Source organism: Lepus europaeus, chromosome 20, assembly GCF_033115175.1.
Source record: "Lepus europaeus isolate LE1 chromosome 20, mLepTim1.pri, whole genome shotgun sequence".
NCBI lineage: Eukaryota > Metazoa > Chordata > Mammalia > Lagomorpha > Leporidae > Lepus > Lepus europaeus.
Genome location: NC_084846.1, coordinates 18,390,322 through 18,410,844, shown reverse-complemented (window position 1 = coordinate 18,410,844; position 20,523 = coordinate 18,390,322). Strand labels below are relative to the sequence as shown.

Sequence of the window (20,523 nt, the reverse complement as noted above, 5' to 3'; positions counted from 1 at the left end):
TGCACCACATTTTCCTTAGCCATTCTTCAGTGGCTTGACACTTTGATTGTCTCCATTTCCTAGCTAGGGTACATGATGCTGCAGTGAACACAAGGTGCAGATGTCTCTTTGACAGATTGACTTCTCTCCTTTGGATATGTGTCCAAGACAAAAACTTGGTCTGATTTCCACAATGCTTGTACTAATGCATGCTCCCACCACCACTGTGCAAGACTTCCCTTTTCTCTACCACCTCTGTTCTTATCTGGTTCTCATAGGGATGGAAAGGACAACCCCAAATACCCAATACTCTGTTATTTTTTGGTTATTATGTTAAATTACTTCCTGGGAAGTTAAAAATCCTAGTCCTTTGCTATCTGCTGTTTTTCACCATGTTCACTGCCCCTTTCTCTAAGTGCAGGTACCTCTGGAATTAGCCCCATCTTTCAAAATTGCCCCAAGTTGTTGCTGCCTTGCCCTTCCTAGGAAATCCAGTCTTTGGTGCTGAGCATCTGTACTAGTCCCTTATCCAAAGATTAAACCAGCTATTTGAACCTGATTACCCAGCCCCTGGCTGTCTAGAGCTTCATCTGCCAAACTTCCTGGCCACTGGACCTCCATCCTATTACAGATATGTATTATCTAAATTTGATCTCCCGGCTCACAGCTGCCTGCTTCTTTGGCTGCCTGCCTGAATCTGTCAGCATTACTCAGTCCGGAATCTGTCACTGTGCTTTCAGGCTTGAAGGTCCACTATTAGCTGAAATATAGTGGAGGCCATTTCTTGCCGGCAATCTGCTCATCCAGGTGCCATTTTCTTGGTGTCCCTGGAGGGCAAATCAGACCCAGGCCCTGGACCCCACTTTTCTTTGTAAGTCCAGTGTTGTGTGTATATAACATGATTCTGAGTTCACGTAACCAAAAAGATGGAAATGCTTCTGGTATTAGGTCATAGAATGAAACTCAGAAAAGCAGCCAAATTACAAAATAAGATAAATGTGCTCTCCAATGAAAGTAGATAGAATACAGCAGTAGAAGAATTCCATAGCCAAGGGGGAGTACCTAGGGTAGTGATCAAGGAACTCTCCACTTCCCATGTTAGAGTACCTGGACTTGAACCCCAGCTCCACTTTTTCTACCTTCCTGCACATTGCACCCTTTGGAGGTAGCAGGTGAGGGATCAATTACTTGGAAGTCACAAAACAGTTCTTTGTTCCCAGTTTCATTCTGGCCTAGCCCAATCCAGCTGTTGCAGGCATTTTGGAAGTATATCAGCAGATGAAAGATCTCTCTCTCTCTTTCTCTCTCTCTCTGTTTCTCTTACCCCTTTCAAAAAATAAAATAAAATAAATACAAAGAAGAAATTTCACAGCCTAGTCAAGAAGATATGTACACAGTTCACATAAGAGCATTCTGTTGGAAAGCTAAGGCTACCTGGAACTCTCTGGCATTCCAAGCCTAAATCCTCCTGCAGAAGAATGACTATGCAAGTCAGGCCCTCAGGTTGAGAAAGACTGCACTTCAGGAAGAATTTGCAGGGCCCGGCACTGTGGATTAAGCTGCAGTTTGCATCTGAGCATCCCATATTGGAGTGCTGGTTTGATTCCTGGTTGCTATTATGAACCTGGGGTGTTCTGCTTCTCATCTAATTTTCTGTTAATGTGCCTGAGAAGGCAGCAGGTGATGGCCCAAGTACTTGGGCTGCTGATGTCACCCCTGTGGGACACCAGGATGGATTTCCTGGCTCTTAGATTTGGCCTGGCCCAGCCTTGATGGTTGCAGCTATTTGGAGGAATGAATCAGCACAATAAGGTTTCCTCTCTCTCTCTCTCTCTCTCTCTCGCTGTCGCTCTTGCTCTCGCTCTCTCGCTCTTTCGCTCTTTCACTCTCGCTCTCGCTCTCCCTCTTCTCTGTCACTCTGCCATTTAAATAAATAAATATTCTTTTTTTAAAAAAAGGATTTTGAGACAAAGATAGAAAAATAACAGAATGGTCCAATGTCCAAGCTAGACTGCAAAGTAGGGATTGGATCATAAACTTGAGCTATCAAGATTTTAGAACTGGAAATTGAGAATTGGAAAAGGAGCAAGTTGAGTTGGTGATGAGTCATTTGAATATAAATTAGGTTTTCTTAAGTTGTCCCAGATCAAAATCATGGCTCTTGATTTAGCTCATAGTTTCCTTTCTACGTCTATTCCAATATAACCATGACCAATAAAATAGTGAAATGGGACATGAATCATTTTAAGAGCTTTTGTCTCCCCTGGGTGTTTATAAAAGATAGCTGAATGTGTTTTACTTTTATAACCATCCAAAATGAAAAGGCCATTTTCAGATCCTGTCTCTGAAGCTCCATGGGAGAATTATAAACAAGAAACTACATTCTAGAGCAGGTGTTCAGCCCTGTAGTTAAGATTTCTGCATCCTCCATCAGAGCTCTGGGGATTGCTATCCGATTCCAGCTCGACTCCAACTTCCTGCTGATGTACACTTTGGGAGGCAGAAATTATGGCTCAAGTAATTGGGTTCCTGCCACCACATGGACTGAGTTCTCAATCTGATGTTAGCCTTTGCAGGAATTTGGGTAGTGAACCAGGGAATGGGAGCTCTCTCTCTCTCTCTGCCTGTCTGTGTGTCTGTCTGTCTGTCTCTGCCTCTTAAATTAAAAAAAAAAAGTGAAGTTCCATTCTTTTCTCCACTTTTCTTCTTTTTATGATACTAAAATAGGATTAAAATAAATAGACTATTGGGATTGATAATCAGGAATGTATGTGTGTGTATGTGCATGTGTACACGTGTGTGTGTTCCTGTGGATGTAGAGGCTCTGCCTCTAGATTCATAAACAAAAAGAAGCAAAAGTTTTCTGATAACCTGTAATAATGGCTCAACATCCACGAAGAAGAACTTGGAAATAAGGGATCAGCGTCATATTCTCTTTAATTCATAATCTGGTTTCCTGCAGTAGCATGATTTCTGAAAAGGTCCATGTTGAAGCAATTACTGTAATTGGTTGTAATTTAGGATAAAGTCTTACCAGTTTAATCCCAACACTTATTGCAATTGTATTTTTCAACTTTATAATAAAGTTAAATGGTGTACAAAAATGAAATTATATCTTTTCTGCCCTAGGGCAACCTGCAGTCTAGCAAGGTTCACAACACAACACATTGACTTTGATCATAGATGGAAAATGCCAGCAAAGCATAAACTGGGAAAAAAACACACAGGATGCTGTACAAACTTCAAGCAGGTGCACACACACACACACACCGAAGAATCTCAACAGCTGAATAGCAATCCAACTAAAAAAAAAGATCAAAGGAATAGGCATTTCTCTGAAGAATATACAAATGGCAGATAAGCTCATGAAAATATGCTCAATATCATTGTCATTAGCAAAAGACATATAAGATGAAAACCAGAACCAGTCACATAAACTAGGATGGTTATCATAAAAATCTTAGAAAATAAGTGTTGGCAGAGCTGATGAGAAATTGAACTTTTATACATTGTAATTGGTACAGTAGCTGTGAAAACCCATTTGGCACTTGCTCAAAACGTTAAACAACATTAGTGTGTGACCCAACAATTATACCCTTAGGCATACATCCAAGAACATAGTGATATATGTTTACAAATATGTGTACATGTGGATGTTCTAGCAGCATTTTTTAAAGATTTATTTATGTATTTGAAAAGCAGAGTTACAGAGAGAGAGAAAAAGAGAGAGGGGGGGCGGAGAGAGAGAGAGAGAGAGAGGTAAAGAAAGAAAGAATCTTCCATTCACTGATTCACTTTGGGGGCAAAGTATTTGCAATGGCCACGGCCGGACCAGGCCAAAGCCAGGATGCAGGAGCTCCATCCTAGTCTCCCATGTGGTTGGCAGGGGCTCAAGCACTTGAACTATTCTCTACTTCTTTCTCAGGCACACTAGCAAGGAGCTGGTTTGGAAGTGGAGCAGCCGGGACTCCTAGCAGTGCCCATATGAGATGCTGCCATGGCAAGCAGTGGCCCAACCCACTATGCCACACTGCTGGCCCTCCAGAGAAACATTATTCTAATAGTTAAAATCTGGAAACAATCTACATAAATAACTGGTGAGAGATTAATATAAACAGTAGCCTGTTCTACGATGGAATACTACTCAGCTGAGAAAGGGAAGAGGTACTGGTCCATGTCCAGCATGGAAGAACCTTGAAAGCTATGTGTAATTTCTAAGAATCTAGTCAAAGTGAAAACATTCTGGATGATTCCATTTACATGAACTAACCAGAATTGATCAACCCATAGATGAAGAAAATAGATGAATGTAAGACAAGAGTTGAAGGGGAAAGGGGAGTGAAATGAGTATGGGATTCCTTTCCAAGTTGCTGAAAATGTTCTGCAAGGTAATGGTGATGGCCACCCTGTGAATATACTAACGAATTATATGGTTTAAAATAGTTAAAGTAGTGTATTTTGTTTCATCAATTTCATCTCACAAATGTTTTTATTTAAAAAAAAATACTATCTCAGTACACATAGACAAACCCACAGATTTTATGGTACAAAGGAAGGAAATTGTGCATGTGAATGTTCAGTTCACAAAACACAGGCATGATGCACTTGACAGACATTTAGAGTGAGTTATTGAATGTTTGAAAGCTCACTTTACAGTTAGTTTGTAAACAGGATTATGTCATGGTAGTACGGATGTCATCAGGAGAGATAGTGTTCAAATCCTTGAAAACAGTTCCCTATGCCCTGATCCACAAATTAAAATAAACAGCCCATGTATTTCTCTCCTCCTGATTTCAGTATTGCTTGTTCATTGTTGCTCCGATTTGATTGATATTGCATGATTTACTCATGTTTGGCAGCTATTGCTTGCATCTTCCTTGTGCTTTTGAAGCTGCTTACTAAAAATTTATATTAATGTAGAATCTTAATACTAAAAACTTATATGGATTCTTTATGACATTATTTTTTTCATTTTGACAGGATTTTTGTCATTGTCTAATCTGATTAAAGGCCTAAAATTATAGTACTTTTGAAAAAAATAATTTTAAATACTTGAAGCATCCAAACTTTTTTTCCTACTTCAAGCAAAGTTTGGTGTTATCTCTTGTTAGAATATTCTTCCAAAAATACCCTCAAAAATTTTGTAATCTAGAGCTTGCCTCTGAATGAATTCACCTTTGATGCTTGGCTCTATGCTTTATCTCTAAGTTACGCAGTGGTGCAGTTAACATTAATGCAGCTTTATATGAAAAACACACTTTAAATTGTAACGTTCAACAAAGAATGCCTATTTTCTCTTTTTGCTCTCTAAGTGAGGTTGACTTCATTCATTTAGATGTTATAAAAATAAATGAAGAAAACATAAAAGCTATTTTTGTGCTCATTAAGGGATATATAAGGCAATGGCCCATTTTGATCAAAACATTTGGGCAAAATATACCTTTTTTCTGTTCCTTTCATATCTTTTTTACTTTTTTAAGATTAAACTGCCATTGCCTTTCAGAAAGCATAGAAGACAACCTTGCATGTTTATTTTTCCATTTAGTTTCTGTTGGTGATTATCTACATTTTAGGAGCCATTTGTTTCTCTCTTGGGCTACATAGTCATAGTAGATGTTTGTAAAATATTTGTATGTTTTCTATTTCTTGTAGATTCTACAAAGAAGTTAAAGGATGTTCTTGAAGAATTCCACGGTAACGGTGTACTTGCAAAGTATAATCCTGAAGGGGTAAAACTTCTTTTTTCTTTAAATCAGTTTCAGATATATGCTTTGTGGGGATTATCTTTTAATGGAAAGTTTATGGAAATATGTATGTATTTACATATAGGCATACATATATGTATACACTTATATGTATGTGCATATATACAAATTATACATATATATACTATATATATAGTCCATTTATGCTATATATATACTATATATATATTCACATACCATAGCACAACCAAAATGGAGTCCATCACAAAATGCTATTTTACAAGATATACTAAGTGTTGTACTACATTTTTCATTCAAATCGTTTTGCTAATGAAAATAACACTTCTATAGTGTGTGCACGAAGGAGTATAGGCCACTTACATGTAGTGTAAGATTCTTGTATGGGAAGTTAAGGAACAGGACCAGATATGGAAAGGAGGCAGAGGATGCCTGACTCCCACATTTTAACCCAAAACAGACTTTGGTTTGGTGCACGGAGGTTAATTCTTTCAAGGAACCATTTCCCAGATCAAAGAAAGATTTTGTGATGGACATAACTGGTCTGTCATCTTAAGGACCCATCTTGGATGAAAAATGGGTTTTTTCCCCCTCCTACCTTGTGTTTAACCAATTACCTGCAAGCATATAGGTTCCTCAAATTATTTTCTTACAAATCCTGTGCATGCCCTGTCTACTTGTGAGCGCTATGCTTGGATGAATGTCTTTCTATTCCTAATGATTCACACTACTTTTCCCACCAGATACTAGCAGAGAGATGCCACCTGTAAATGTTTGACCTTAGTTCCTCTCAGTTCATTTGAAGCTTCTCCAGTGATACTTGGCTGCAGTCTTTTCTTTGCAAGACCTTGTCTGGATGAATCCTCCACATAGATTTGTTTGCTGATGACAATGTGTCTTTGTTATCATTGTTGTTTGGTTTTTGCATGTTTTCAAGAGCACAGTTCTTGGTTACCTTTGAATATTGTACTCTCTAGAATTTATGGAACTTTATTTTAGTTATCACAGCTCAATCTCTGAATTTCACCCTCAAAGTACCTATGTAGTTAGTAACTTCCAATCAGTATTCATCATCATTAGCTATTATTCATATCACATTTTTATTATCTCTACGTTCTATTGTACCTCCTAAAACTTCTGAGACTACTACTTATTTTCTTTTTTCAAAAATAATATTTAGTGCCTATAATTGATGGGGAAAACAAGGACAATTTAAAGCCATTCACATTTTTATATATCAGACAACCAGCCCATATTTGTCTCACACTTTATTTCCCTAGGTGCTATAGAGTGAAAGACAAAAATGTTAGCAGAGAAACATGTATAATGGAAACCCTCAAACTCCAAGAAGACAGAGCAGAAGTAAAGATGACAGTTTGCACTGAGTTGCACTAAGACCCCAAAAAGGAACTATTGATAGCTTTCCCAACAGTGTTTGAAAATACATATTATCTAACCTATATACAAAGATCAACCTGTTTTTTAATTCCCAAAGATAGTTACTATCTGTGAATTCAGTAGAAATGTGATAGTATCTTCAGAGCAGTCTTTTTCTTTAATACTTTGTTAAAGGACTCTCAGATTTAGTCTTGCAAATGTCATCTATTTTGTGACGATCACAAGCTTGCGTGCTCTGATTATTGAGATAACTGCTAGAAATGTTAATAAACCCAGGTATGACGTCAGCCTCTTCAGTGATGTCTTCTCACAAATGCGAATACCTGCTGATGAAACTGCATTATTAAAGTGATGGAAAGTTGGAAAATAAAAACTTAAATCTCATGATTCCCAAAAAACAGTTCTCAACTGATAGTGAAACTACTGTCTGTTCTTATTATTGATAAGAATTTTTCCTTCCAAGAAAAATATAAAGCTTATAAGATTTTTTTAAAAAATTTGGTATGTATATGTTGAAAGTCAATAGCAAATAATTAGACATCTCCAACATTGCAAATAAAATATGTAAGGCTTTGAGGTTCTTCTCTAAATGACCTCACCTCTTTTCTAAAAAGATTACTCCAACAATAAGAAAGAATTCCTACTGTCAATTTACAAATGAAGGTATCAGTCTCTAGTGACTGCTCAAGTTGAACCCAAAGTTGATTGGCCTAGAAGGCTACCAATGGATGCTCAATTACAAGAAAAGTTAGTATTCCAGCCTGACTGTGGAATGGACAAACATTCCTTTGTTTTCTAAAGTGAACATAATTTTTATCATTCTGTAAAATACATTTTCAATGATGGAATAGCCTCTGTTTCCCCTACTTTGCTTCTTCCTTAACAGAATAAAGCTGGCTCTGTGGTAGAAGCATTATTTTTCTTAAAATTCACTTGAATTACTAGGTTTTAAAATGGCCATGTTAAAAAAAAATACAAAGAAGATGTGACCCATTTGAGTCTATTTTAATGGAGAAGAAGTAAAAAAGGGCAAAATGTGGATCCATCATTTAATTTTAACTCCTGTCTTGGAAAGATCGCTTGATATCTGTTCCTTCAAGAATTGAGTAAGAGAATCTAGACGATAGTCTTTAAGATTCTCTAACAAAAAATGCAAAAGGTCTTGAGATTGCAAAGACTTTGAATAATGAACCTCATTTTAAGAAAAATTAAGTGACTTTTCAAAGATTACCCAGCTAGACTCATGAGAATAACCACACTCAAACCTAGCTGTCTATGGTCCAATTAAGAGCTGATGCCCTTTTCTCTTTACTTCAAATGACTATGCTATAGTTTAAGAAGGAAGGTCATAGTAGGTAGAATGAACAAGGAGAAAGTAAAAGCTGTTGGATGGCATGGCTTATGAAATAAAAGTGAATATCTCTCTACACATAATTACCACCAACACATGTGAGGTAAGGGACTCCTATGAGTTCCTCTCTAATCTTTTGAGTAGGATCATGATACTTTTGCTGCAGCAATCCAGTTTTCTTGAGAGCTCCACAGTAAAATAGTGTCAGAACATTGACATGGTCTTATAGCAGTAGTGGAATTTGACCTATGAGAAAGAACCAATTTGGCGTTGCATGCAGTTTGAGGGAGGGAGGATCCTAGATTTCAAACTCAATTTCAAATTGTTTCACTGACACCTAAAAAAAATGGGAAGAAAGTGGCAGATATATGGGAATATAGGTAATATTTAAAGGCATAATACTTTGCTTTTCAAAAAAAATATTTAAAGGCATGAAGAGTGGTTAGGTGTGTTACACTAATAGAAGGAAACATTAAGCTCAAGAAGTAAGTATTCATCATCTGATGTACCTTTAAACACAGTGAGTTCCCATTAATTCTGAAAAATTTTAATCATACTGTATATACTATTCATTATATTTTTCTCATATCAGTCAGAGCTGTTTCATGATTATGTTCAAAGACTGATCCAGTGGTTCTACAGTTTTAGCATAAATCAGGACCACTGGGGGGTGAAATGTGGTTTGCTGCCCACCTTACCCCCAACCCCAATTGCTGATTTAGTGTTCCTGGGGTGGGACCAGCAATTTTCATTTCTATCCATTTACCAGTTTATGTTGATGCTGCTGTTTCAGACCTACATCGTGAGATCCATGGATCTAGGGTATGTTTTAAAATCAATCTGTAAACTTGAACTTCTAGTTAAATTCTCAGAGCTATGAGATGAGTATAAATTATCTTACATTAACACATGTATTCTTTCTTTCCTTGCATGCACAGAAACAAGACATTCTTAACCAAGTAAGACATTTTCTTTTCTATTAAAATCTGTCTTTTCTCTCTATTCTGATATGAGCCATGTTTTCTCACCCATATCACTGAGGTATCAACCACTGATTCCTATAGTGTGCAAGATTGCCTGTCATACTCATATAGTTAAAATTGGAGTCAAATGTGACAAACTTTTATCAGATTAGTCAAAGAGTCAATGGAGAAGCTGGTGTTATTTTAATATTATCAAATAGGATTCATAGTGTGGGCTTCTATTCTGTAGACTCTGGGATATAATTTTCTAATTTCACTGGGATCTGCTAACACAGTTTGCTTAATGAAAGTCTTAATTTATTAATTTATAATGGACTATTTAAAGTTGCACTTAAGATACAGGAAGACCTCTTTGGTTTCGTTTGTTTTGTCTACAAAACAGTGCTGTGTTAGAATCTGGGAGGGAGCTGGCAAGAAGAATAATCTACCTGTTGCTTCAATCATCTGCTCTTCATAGGGTCCACTCTATAAAACAAGTTTCAGTTTAAAACACGTTTCTATAGTTCAGCTGATTGTAAATAATTACAACTCTTTTGGGTATTCTACATGTATATATCTATGCCATTTTAGTACTTATTTTGATTGTCTTCATTGCTGTAGGAATACTTCTTACTAAAAGTACATAAGTTGTCTAAAACCTTGAAACTCTTTTCCACTGGGAAATACATTGGGTTCCCATATATATGGAATACATAGCTTTACAATACATGGAAGGCAGTTGCTCAGGTTAAATGGTTATATGAATATCTACGTTTTCATGCATTTGTTACTAAACGGCATTTTCCAAGCACCCTTGTTCAACAAACACACCTTTCTTTACAACCTACATCCCCACTCGAAGCTTTCTGAAAAACAGTGCCAACATGAACTAGCTTTTCTGAGGAACAGCAGAATCCGTGTTTGCTTTCCATTCTCTTGTTCAGATTTCGTTCCATGAGCAAGTGTTTAGTAGCCAGCCATCATGGCCAAGTAGAAAGTACAGGCAAAACTGGAGGAAGACAAAGGGGAAGCGTGAGCTCATACACATGTTATTGCTCTATCTTCTGTCTTTAGCCATCAGTGTTCTCTGAGGATACAATTGTCCACGTGCATTTTCCTATCAGCAGATCACTGGCCTAAAGGTGTTTTTCTTTTTTTTTTAATTTTTATTTATTTATTTATTTATTTTGACTGGCAGAGTGGATAGTGAGAGAGAGAGACAGAGAGAAAGGTCTTCCTTTTTGCCGTTGGTTCACCCTCCAATGGCCGCTGCGGCCGGCGCATCTTGCTGATCCGAAGCCAGGAGCCAGGTGCCTCTCCTGGTCTCCCATGCGGGTGCAGGGCCCAAGGACTTGGGCCATCCTCCACTGCCTTCCCGGGCCATAGCAGAGAGCTGGCCTTGAAGAGGGGCAACTGGGATAGAATCCGGCGCCCCAACCGGGACTAGAACCCGGTGTGCCGGCGCCGCAAGGCGGAGGATTAGCCGCGGCGCCGGCCATAAAGGTGTTTTTCTATCAAAGCTTCCTAAGCTTCTCTCTTCTTTGCACTTGGTACTCTGCAGTGCTGTTTCTGCTAATACCTATGCCCTTTACACTCACACAAGTGGGCTGCTTTGATCCCTTAATAAGAAACGTATGTCAGAGTCTATATTTTGTAGTGTTTCCACATAATGACATATTTTAAAGGTTTTTTAACAAGGATATTGACACATATAATTGCTAATAATGATATAAACCCCTTCTGGTATAAGCTATAATTATCTTTCAGAGCCAAATTCAACATTTCTCATTCAATAAATCATAAGGGAAATATAACTGAAAAAATGTGGTCTTAGGTTCTCAGCTGGAGTTTAAATCCTACATCTGCCATATTCTCAGACTTTTCACGAATTTCCCAGACTCAATTTGTTCACCTATAAAATGTGGAGCACATCAACTCTATTGGGTTTGGAAAGGCTCAAGTTCTGGGCATTTAAAATAATTAGTTGTGCTCCTGACATAGAGTAGGTGTTCCACTAGTGTTTCGAGAGGGTGATCCTAGTAGCATTTTAGCAACCAAGGTAATTTCACACAGATGTTCTGCAGCAGGTAGCAAAGGTGAGTGTGCAGATACCTGAGATGCATCCCCAACCATCCTGTATCCTTCATTTTCTCAGAGATGTACTTTCTCATTTAATGTGAGGAAATGTAACTCAGTTGTCTTTCCCAACGGAAAAATAATTAAAATAAATAAATTAAATATAAAAATAAATTTAAAAATTTAATTTAAAAAACATGATGATATTTACTGCCCTGCAGGCCCAGTTGCAATCCTGAGTGCTGTCCTGGTGGTAGAGTTATTATGTCTGTTGTAGTTGCTCCGCTTTCTCCAAGTGCACAGTGCCAGGACAGGTGGTTGGGAGATACAGAAGGAACAGGTTAATGAGTCTTTTGTCCTTCTCTTCTCTATTAGCCCTAATAAAATTTCCATGATCATCCTCTTTTTTCAAGTGTACAACCCAAAGTTTTCAAAATGTATCATCAGATTTAATAAGTAAATGCCCAACCCGATTCTATGTTAATAACCTGATGTAGGCAGTGTGTCAATAATTCTTGGAATATATGGTACTTTTCCTTTCAGTATCTTGACTCAGTGCTTATGATCTGGCCGTAGAGACACACACAATGGAACCATGTCCCACAATGTGAGAAGTGTCATATTTGTATAGATGATTTTGAGATTAGTTACATCATAACATAATTAAGGAAAGCAAACTTGAAAAGATTATTTCAGTATTCTCCTAACTGCACTAATGGGAAAACATCAACATTAGCAAAAACCCGGTATTTGTGAAAACATTCACTATTTGAGAATGGACATCTACCACATCTTCTTCTGCCTTGAGAGTTACATTAGTGATTTGATTGTTTCAAGTTGCTAGGTTACATCTGTCATAATTGATCTGTCAACACCGATCTGTTTCTCCCCTTGTCTAATGTAACAGTCATACAGAAATAAAAAGCAGGTAAGTGTTTGAGACATAAAAATAAACTATACCATTGTGTCCAATTTCTTTCCTTAAAAATGAGGTTACAAAGAAGAGCTTGAGTGTACTTGGAAAATAAATTAGTAACATTAACTAAATTGATTGTCCTTTCATTTCTTTAACAATAACAAGTACTGAAGAATTTAAAAAGGAGTTGAAAGCAAGGTTACAGGAAAAAGTGATGCTAAGATCCTCAGGTTTTCTGCATTTTTCCAAGGGCAAGTCCAACAGAAGTACCCTCCCACACCTAGATTGTATTTTCAGGTTAGGAATAGCTTTTTTGGAACGGAAGAGTGCTGAAAGGTACTGGAGGAAAATCAATCAAAATGTTTTGGTAAAGAGGCTTAGAGTATTTTCAGTTATTTTATAATTAAATGTAATCACAATATGTTAAGGTAAGCAAACTAATTATTCCACTTTGAAAAATACCTCCAAAGGCACTGTGCACAACAGATTTGGATAGAAGAGTATGAGTCATTAAGCCAGCGTAAGCAAGAAAAGACGGCTAGATGGTATAACAGATAATAGTGGGGGCTGATGGCAGATATGAAACAGTTTTTAGATTTACAGCCCCAAGTAAGAATTGTACTTTGATGTCAAAGGATATGAAAACAATTCCAAAAGTTTTCAAAACTTGGCAACTGACTAGTAATATCATTGCTGCTTATTTTTATACTTTTGTCTATATCCTTCTTTTTCCTGAAAAGTGAGGCTTATTAATACAATAGTCAATGCACTGAGTATCTAGGAACGAGGGGAAAAGTAACTTATATTGTCTATAAATGTTGGAGAATCTGTATATAAAATTATACCTTGATTAACTATAACATAATATACAATGAAGTTGGAAATATTGAGGTCTCTTGGACTAATTAGGAGCTTTTGATGTTGGGAAATTTATTGAAGTTTTTTTGAGTATCAGTTTCCTTGTCTATAAATAGGAGTAGTAGCATCTACGTATTGGGTTATTGTGAGGCTTAAATGATTGAATATATATAAAATTCATAATGCAGTTCCTAAGATACAGCAACACCTACATGGTGACTCCATTGTATGCAACTAACATTTTAATCAAACTTCTAGCATCTTCTTTCTATTCAGGTACAGTAGAGCAGATCATTAATGGTAAAGATTAAAAGGAAAGAGTAGAGGCTTTCTGAAGGAAGTTGAAATAAAAACACTCACCAGTGAAGCATAAAGGTACACAAAAAGAAAAACATTTGATATGGAAAAAAGTTATTGATTTTCATCACAGATGCATTTGTGGTTGTATGGGTAATGTTGCTGGACTTCTGTTGGAGAAGATCTCTATCAAAGGGTGACAAACTTGAAAATCCAGTTTGCAAACTGCTGACACAATGCTTCAACTCTTGGATTTCTTTATTTTTACACATTGAGACATTTTTACAACTTTTGATTAACATGTATTACTTGCATATCTTTACAGGATAGAATGTAGTATTTCAACATATGTACACAGTATCAAATGATCAAATCAGGTGATTAGCATTTCCATTTTCTTATTTTGATGTCAATTCAGGAAACCCCACCCTTCCTTTGTAATTTCAGTTACAGAGAAAGAGAGACAGATGCCGAGAACTCTTCATCTCTTAGTGCCTACAATGACTCAGGCTGGGCTGGGACCAAAACTGGGAGTTAGAACTCTATCCAGGTCTCTCATGTGGGTGGCAGATATCCAATTATTTGAGCCATTACTACTGCTTCCCAGGATCTGAATTGTCAGGAAGCTAGAGCAAGGGCCAGAGTTGGGTATCAAGCCTAAGACTCTAACCTTGATGCAATAATCCTAAGTGGTAGACAAAATGCCCACCCGCCTCAGAGAGTTCCTAAGCCTTAAAAGAAATGTAAATACCCTGACCCAGTTGTAAAATCTTGGTCCTACACTTTTACAGGTCAGCTGTGTGTTTCCTAGTGTGTTATTTCTTCTCATCTTGATGTTTCTCCCAGTACTAATGCTGTCTGATTTGGGTCTTGATGACTTCAAAAGGACAGAACTTAAGGAAAGGAAACATTTGAAACCCTTGGCCATTTTGGTTTTGGTTTATCGGCCAAAAAACACTCATTTGTTTATTGGTTTTGCTGATTTTGCTTTGTTTCGTTCTACTAGAATATTAAATATACAACCATAACCTACCTATTTTGACATGATATCATTTGAAATTCATTTACTGAAAGACTATATTCCTATGGATTTCTTTTGTATTTATTCTATTTACAAATTCTTATCATTCCCCTGAATCAATTTTCTTGCATGCTGGAAAGCGCAGGGAAGTGCTCTTAACTCACATTTGTAATGAGGACTTACCAAGTAAAGAAATGGTGTTAACCATTGCATGGTAACAAATCATGTTGGATCTTACTGCCTAGCAGAGAAGAGAAAATATTTATGTAAATGTGTCTGCATTTATGGAGCCCCCTTTGGAAGCTTTTCTTAGGAGTGAACATAGAAGTAAGGAATGGTTTTAGACTTACATTTATTGAAACTACTTATGCAAACTATATTTATATGCTTGTATGTATAGATTTAAGTGTATGCATATATGTGTTAAAACATGTTTGAGAGCTATTTTTCAAGAAGAAAGCATTCGAGTATCCAGAGGTTTCAGTAACACTCAAAGCTGTGCATGGAAACATAACACTAATGACATTGAACACAGACAAGACATTGTCTCATCAGTTTAGTAGATTCTAACTGAAGTGCAAAACTTAGTTGATATATAGAACTTTGCTTACAAGATAGATCAAAACCACGTTAAATATAGTCCATTTAAAATCTTCAAGTCCATTGTTTCCATTTTGTAAGTACTATAACAACTGAGAGTACCATTACTTATAATTCTGTATAGGATCCTTTTCTAAAGAAAACACCTCTCTAATTTCCTCTTGTGAATATTAATAAATGCTAATGTGAGGTAAAGTTAGAGGTAATAAATTTTATACCTCTATGATGACAAAACATTCTTCATTTGCTCAAATCAGTTTAAAGATCAAAATGCAAAGTTTTTACGCTTTTTACTTTTTAAAGTTGCTAACTACGGGATGCTTTTAGGAAATTATCAAGAAGTGCTCTGAAATCTGAAGCAATGAATAATCAATTTCAGTACAAGATAAGGACACAAAATGTTTAATAATACAAAGCTTTGAGGAAATATTTTACTGTTAAAAACTTATGCTTGAAATCTTAGTAAGTTAGCTGTGTTACATACAGAATATGCAGGGAGTCTTTCAGAAGTCCATGAAAAATGCATTTTACGAAAAAACTCAGCATGAGTATAAAAATTTTCTTGCACCAAAACAAAGTTATCTTTTAATTACATTTTCATAAGCTTTCGAAATACTCTTATGTACTTTGGCACAATGTCATTTATATGAATTTTCAGTTTAGCATTAACTAGTAGATTCTATACATTAGAATGCAAAATTAACGTGGGAATAGTGAAAGCAAACTGATGGTTCATTTAAGTGATAGCTAACCTACTACCTCATATAGGTACTTGATCAACATTTCCCTGGAGTTGAATAAAGTCATTCTTCAGTGGTTTCAGATATTTGCTTAATGTATAACAGTGCTATGATGTGTCTGTGTGTTAGAAGTCAAGGTTTAATTAGTTATCTAAACAGGCTTATAAGAAAAATGAGAAAACTAAACATGGACTACCTTTTGTCTGAAATAAACGATGTTATGATTATATGATCCTGTTACTATGTGAAAAAGATCCTGTGATTGTCTGCTGAAACCCTGCAGTGACTGCTCCTCCCCAGCTCTGAAGCTAGCATTGCCCTGGAGTGGTTTAAGAGACACAGGCATCCATAGCAGAGTGCTGGTTAGAGTCCCACAGCTGCTCCAATTCTGACCCAGCTCCCTACTAAAGTGCCTGGAAGCAGCAGATGATGGCTCAAGTATTGGACCACTGCCATCCGCGTGGGAGCCCAGGATGGAGTTCCTGGCTCTTGGCTTCAGCCTGGTCCAGCCCTGGCTGTTGCAGCCATGTGTGGAGTGAACCAGTGCATAGAAGATCTCTCTGTGTGTGTCCCTTCCTGTTTCTCTGACACTCTATCTTTCTACTAAACAATCAATCTTTAAAAAGTAAGCCCTACCTTTTTTATTCACAGCAAATTTTTCTATTTGTCATTTCTAACCTTCCCACTGCCCACCCCCCGAAAAAAAAAAAAAAACTGTGCATGAGTTTAAAAACATATTAACATATAAATAATGAAGACAACCCAGGGAGCCTCTCCGTGTCTGAGCTAGAGATAAACACTGGGTGGGGGGGCGTCCCCACCGACTGTGTGATGTGGTGGCCTTCTGGGCTGGCCACTGGCTTCCTGGGCACATCCAGGTCCGATCGCCAGTCTCTCCACTGCACCCTAGGAAGAGCCTGGAAGTTGCAAGCACGCCAGGGCAGCACCTCTGCCACCCATCATCACTCTGGCTGAAGCTCACACTGGAAGGGACGCTTCCTCTCTGGACAGTGCTTCTTGTGGGTGGGCCAGTCCTTTTTCTGACACTGGGAGCCACAGTACTGGGTCACCTGGCAGCACCTGCAGGTGTTGAATGCTTGGAGCTGTTTCTCCGTCATCATGCAGAAGTGGGGGTAGTGGCACTTGTAGCAGGTGCAGGAATTCTCCTCCACCCCATCCCCATTGGCATTATAGTAAGGGGTCACATTCAGGACAGGGAACTGCTCTTTTATGGGGTCCGTCGGAAGCTGCTGAATTGTGAGCTAGTGTAAGCTTCACCCTCTTTGTGTGCTGGAAGTCCTGTCGGGGCTCTGGGCCGCCACTCCCATGGCACCAGCTGTAGGTGGTCCACGGGCATGGCGGTGTAGAGATGTACTGCCCAGAACCCGGGACTGCGCCACCCCAGTGTTGCTCCCACAGCAGCTCCTGAAGGAGCCTGCCTGATCCCCTTCCTAGGTTGTTGTCAAAGGCATAGGCAAATATCTTAGCACCATTTCCATCTGCATCTACTTCCATGTAGGCCTCAAAGGAGTAGCTCTCCACCAGTGGGATGTCTTGCTAATCTACCAGTGTGTATTTGCTCTTCCTGCACAATGCCCAATAGGATGTCTCCCTAGGGAGATGCTGGGCAGAGGCGAGGCTGTGGCTGGCGCCTGGGCAGAATGAGGCTGGGCCCGAGTCGGGCTGCCAAGCCCTCACTCTGATAACCTACATAAGATTCCCCCGGTCTGAACATCACCAAAGACCAATGTCTCTGCCCTATCTCCCTTGCTCCAGCTCTCACCCCCATGAAATCCTCCAGATCTGGGCCACCATTATACCTCAGGGTCTTTGCACTTGCTGTTATTCTCTGGAATGTTCTTTCAACACACAGGTGCAAAGCCTTCTCCCTTGTGGCCTTGAAATCTTTATGCAAGAACAGCTTCCTGATTATCTGATGTAAAACAGCAAAGCACATTTCTTCCGAGTACATCCCTACAGCAATCTTGCACCTGTAAAGATTTTTCTTCAGCATTCGATACATCAGTCTATGCTTAACACATTTGTTGTGTGACTTTGTCATTTCTTTCTTTGGAAGGTGAGCTTCCCTGATGGGAGGATCCTTGGGCATTCCAGTAATGTCTTTGTCTTTACCCTGACATCTAGAACACAGCCTGGTGCACAGTGGGTGCTCACTGAACACTCACAGAATAGGAGAAAATCCTGATCGAAAGCTGCCAAAAGAAACGAAAGTAATAATAGAATGAAGACATTTACTTTCATTCAGTTTGCATCCCTTTGGATGAATACTTGTGTTATTTCTTTGGCGTTAAAGGGGATTTGACAACAAAGCGTCCAGATGGTCAGAGAGCATCATGAAAGGCAGAGAAATACGTCTTGGATGTGTGCCAATTTGGCAACCACATCTGAGCAGCTCCTTCAGACTGCATTCTTCACAGATTCTGTTATCTCCCTAAGTAGTCTGTGAATGCTCCTTAAGGAACAAAAAGATGGAAAAAGAGTTTTAAAAATTTTAAACATTTGTGTGTGCGTGTGTGTGCTTGAAGCTTACAGGCAATTTGATTTTTGAACACTCATTCAATTAAGTCTGACCCAGTTTTTCTCACTGAATGATCTACTGAGATGCATACAAATGATCTCATTCTATTTAAAATCACAATATTCAAAAACCAATTGTAATGACAGCAGTAGAAACTGATAATAAAGGTAGAAAATGGCTGCTAGGTCATAAGAGAACATCATTCTTTTTTTTTTTTAGAAATGTCTACTAATTTGGACAACATAAAACTTTAGGAAATAGAAATCTTCATTAACAAGAGGAGAAAGGGTTATCCAGAAAAGGCATTGCAGAACAGCTCCTCGATGAATTGGAAACACGGATGCAGCTTATTTTTGGCTATAGTGATTTTTGGGTTTTACAGCCTTGTAAACTAGGTGTAATGAAAGAAGATGTAAAAGAAACACGATTTATTCTTATGAAGAGGAAGAAAGAAATGGACCTTGTCGGTAAAACTCCAGCAGTGAATAATCGGACATCATTTTGTAGGAATCATTTAAATGAGGAAAGTTTTTTAATTGCATTTTAACATCTGTAATAGGTCTTTATTTTTTAAAGGAAGAAGTCTGTATTTAAATTCTTGCTTTCTGAAAGCCACAATTTGTCAGTGTTTCCAGATAGAGTGCAATTACCGCAAAACATTTGAGACACACAAAATCTGAAGCTTTTATTTGGGAAGATGTAGCAAATCCTACAGTGTTCTGGACCAATAAAAAAGCAAATTACAGTAATAAAACATCCATTTAATCTGGAGTCAGAGCCTCCCCTTACTCAAACCTTTTGTTTGATTATTTCATTCATTTTACGTGCATGGTACCCAGTGCCAAGGATATGTTGGGTGCTTTATGTCTTTTCTTTAAAATTACTTTTAGACAACAACCCTGAAAGGTTGATCTCATACATCACTTTATATGGAAGGCATTAAGACTTAGAGTTGTCAGCATATAAAACTCTTCTGCGCTTGCTGAGCAAGATGGAGGGATGACACTTGCAAAAGTTGGGAAATTCTTCATGAAAGTGGGAACAGGAAGGTCAAGGAGAAAGTTATGCCTAGGAGGAGGGTTCTAGACAGCCAGACACATTTGTTCATGGTGGTTGACCACTTTGCTGCCTTGCATCGTTTGATCCTAAGCACCAATTGCTATGGGCTTCTAGGTGGGTTATAGAATGCTTGGTGAAATGCACACACTTGTGACTTGGCAGGTGTTTTCATTAAAAGAGCAGATAAATGGCTTTTGCTATTAGGTGGCAAACAGAGGTGCTGGAATTTGAAGCAAAAGTATCTTATTTTGAGTCCTTGTTTTTGTTTCTGTCTGTTGATTGGTGGTTCCTGTATTCCCATGGTGGTACCAAGTTAAATTCTTGGTTACATATCCTAAAAGGAGATCCAATGAGGGAGAAGCTGTCAGTGGTTTGTAGCCTTTTGCTCCTAGAAATTCCCACACAACAATGGCAATGAACACACAATGGCTTATTAAATGCATGTGAATGTCTACAAGGTAATGTAGCTTTCAGACTTACTTTTTAAATAATGTTTGAAATTCTGAACAATATATGTTGTTTATTTTGGGGTGAGCATTTGGCACAGTGGTTTAGCCACCTCTAAGGGATGCCCACATCCCATATCTGAGTGTCTGGATTCCAGTCCTCAATTTCCTTCTGAATCCACTCCCTGCTAATGCACACTCTAGGAGGCAGCAAATGATGGATCTAGTAATGGAGTTCTTGTAACTCACAGGGGAGTCTTTCCAGCCCTCAGTCTTGGTGGCATTTGGGGGGTAGGTGAGGGGTAAATCACCGGATGAGCTCCCTCTCTCTCTCTCTTTTTCTGTCTCCCTTTCAAATAAATAAATAAAATACATAATACTTTTTAGTTACTTAAAGTGCTTGCTATGTACCAGATACATTGTGATGCCTTGACAATAGTAAGTAATCCAATCCTTCTAATAAACCAAGAGATAGGAACTAGTAGTCTCAATTTATAGATGAAAAAAATGATGGGGCTCAAATGTAACTGAAATGACCACAGTCGTACAATAGTTGGG

At 38.1% G+C, this 20,523-nt stretch overlaps 1 protein-coding gene and 1 pseudogene across 6 annotated transcripts in view; one reads left to right on the top strand and one right to left on the bottom strand.

Annotated features, from left to right (window-relative positions):
- Positions 1 to 20,523, top strand: part of DGKB (diacylglycerol kinase beta) — a 690,527-nt gene that overhangs the window by 96,699 nt on the left and 573,305 nt on the right. For 3 of the 6 annotated variants that reach the window (XM_062178200.1, XM_062178198.1, XM_062178196.1), the window contains exons 2-3: positions 5,632 to 5,708; positions 9,390 to 9,410. In XM_062178200.1, the coding sequence (XP_062034184.1) occupies positions 5,632 to 5,708; positions 9,390 to 9,410 (98 nt within the window). The remainder of the gene's footprint in view (positions 1 to 5,631; positions 5,709 to 9,389; positions 9,411 to 20,523) is intronic. The other 3 variants (XM_062178201.1, XM_062178199.1, XM_062178197.1) reach the window with 1 other exon arrangement.
- LOC133750095 (zinc finger MYND domain-containing protein 19-like) lies at positions 16,884 to 17,499 on the bottom strand (annotated as a pseudogene).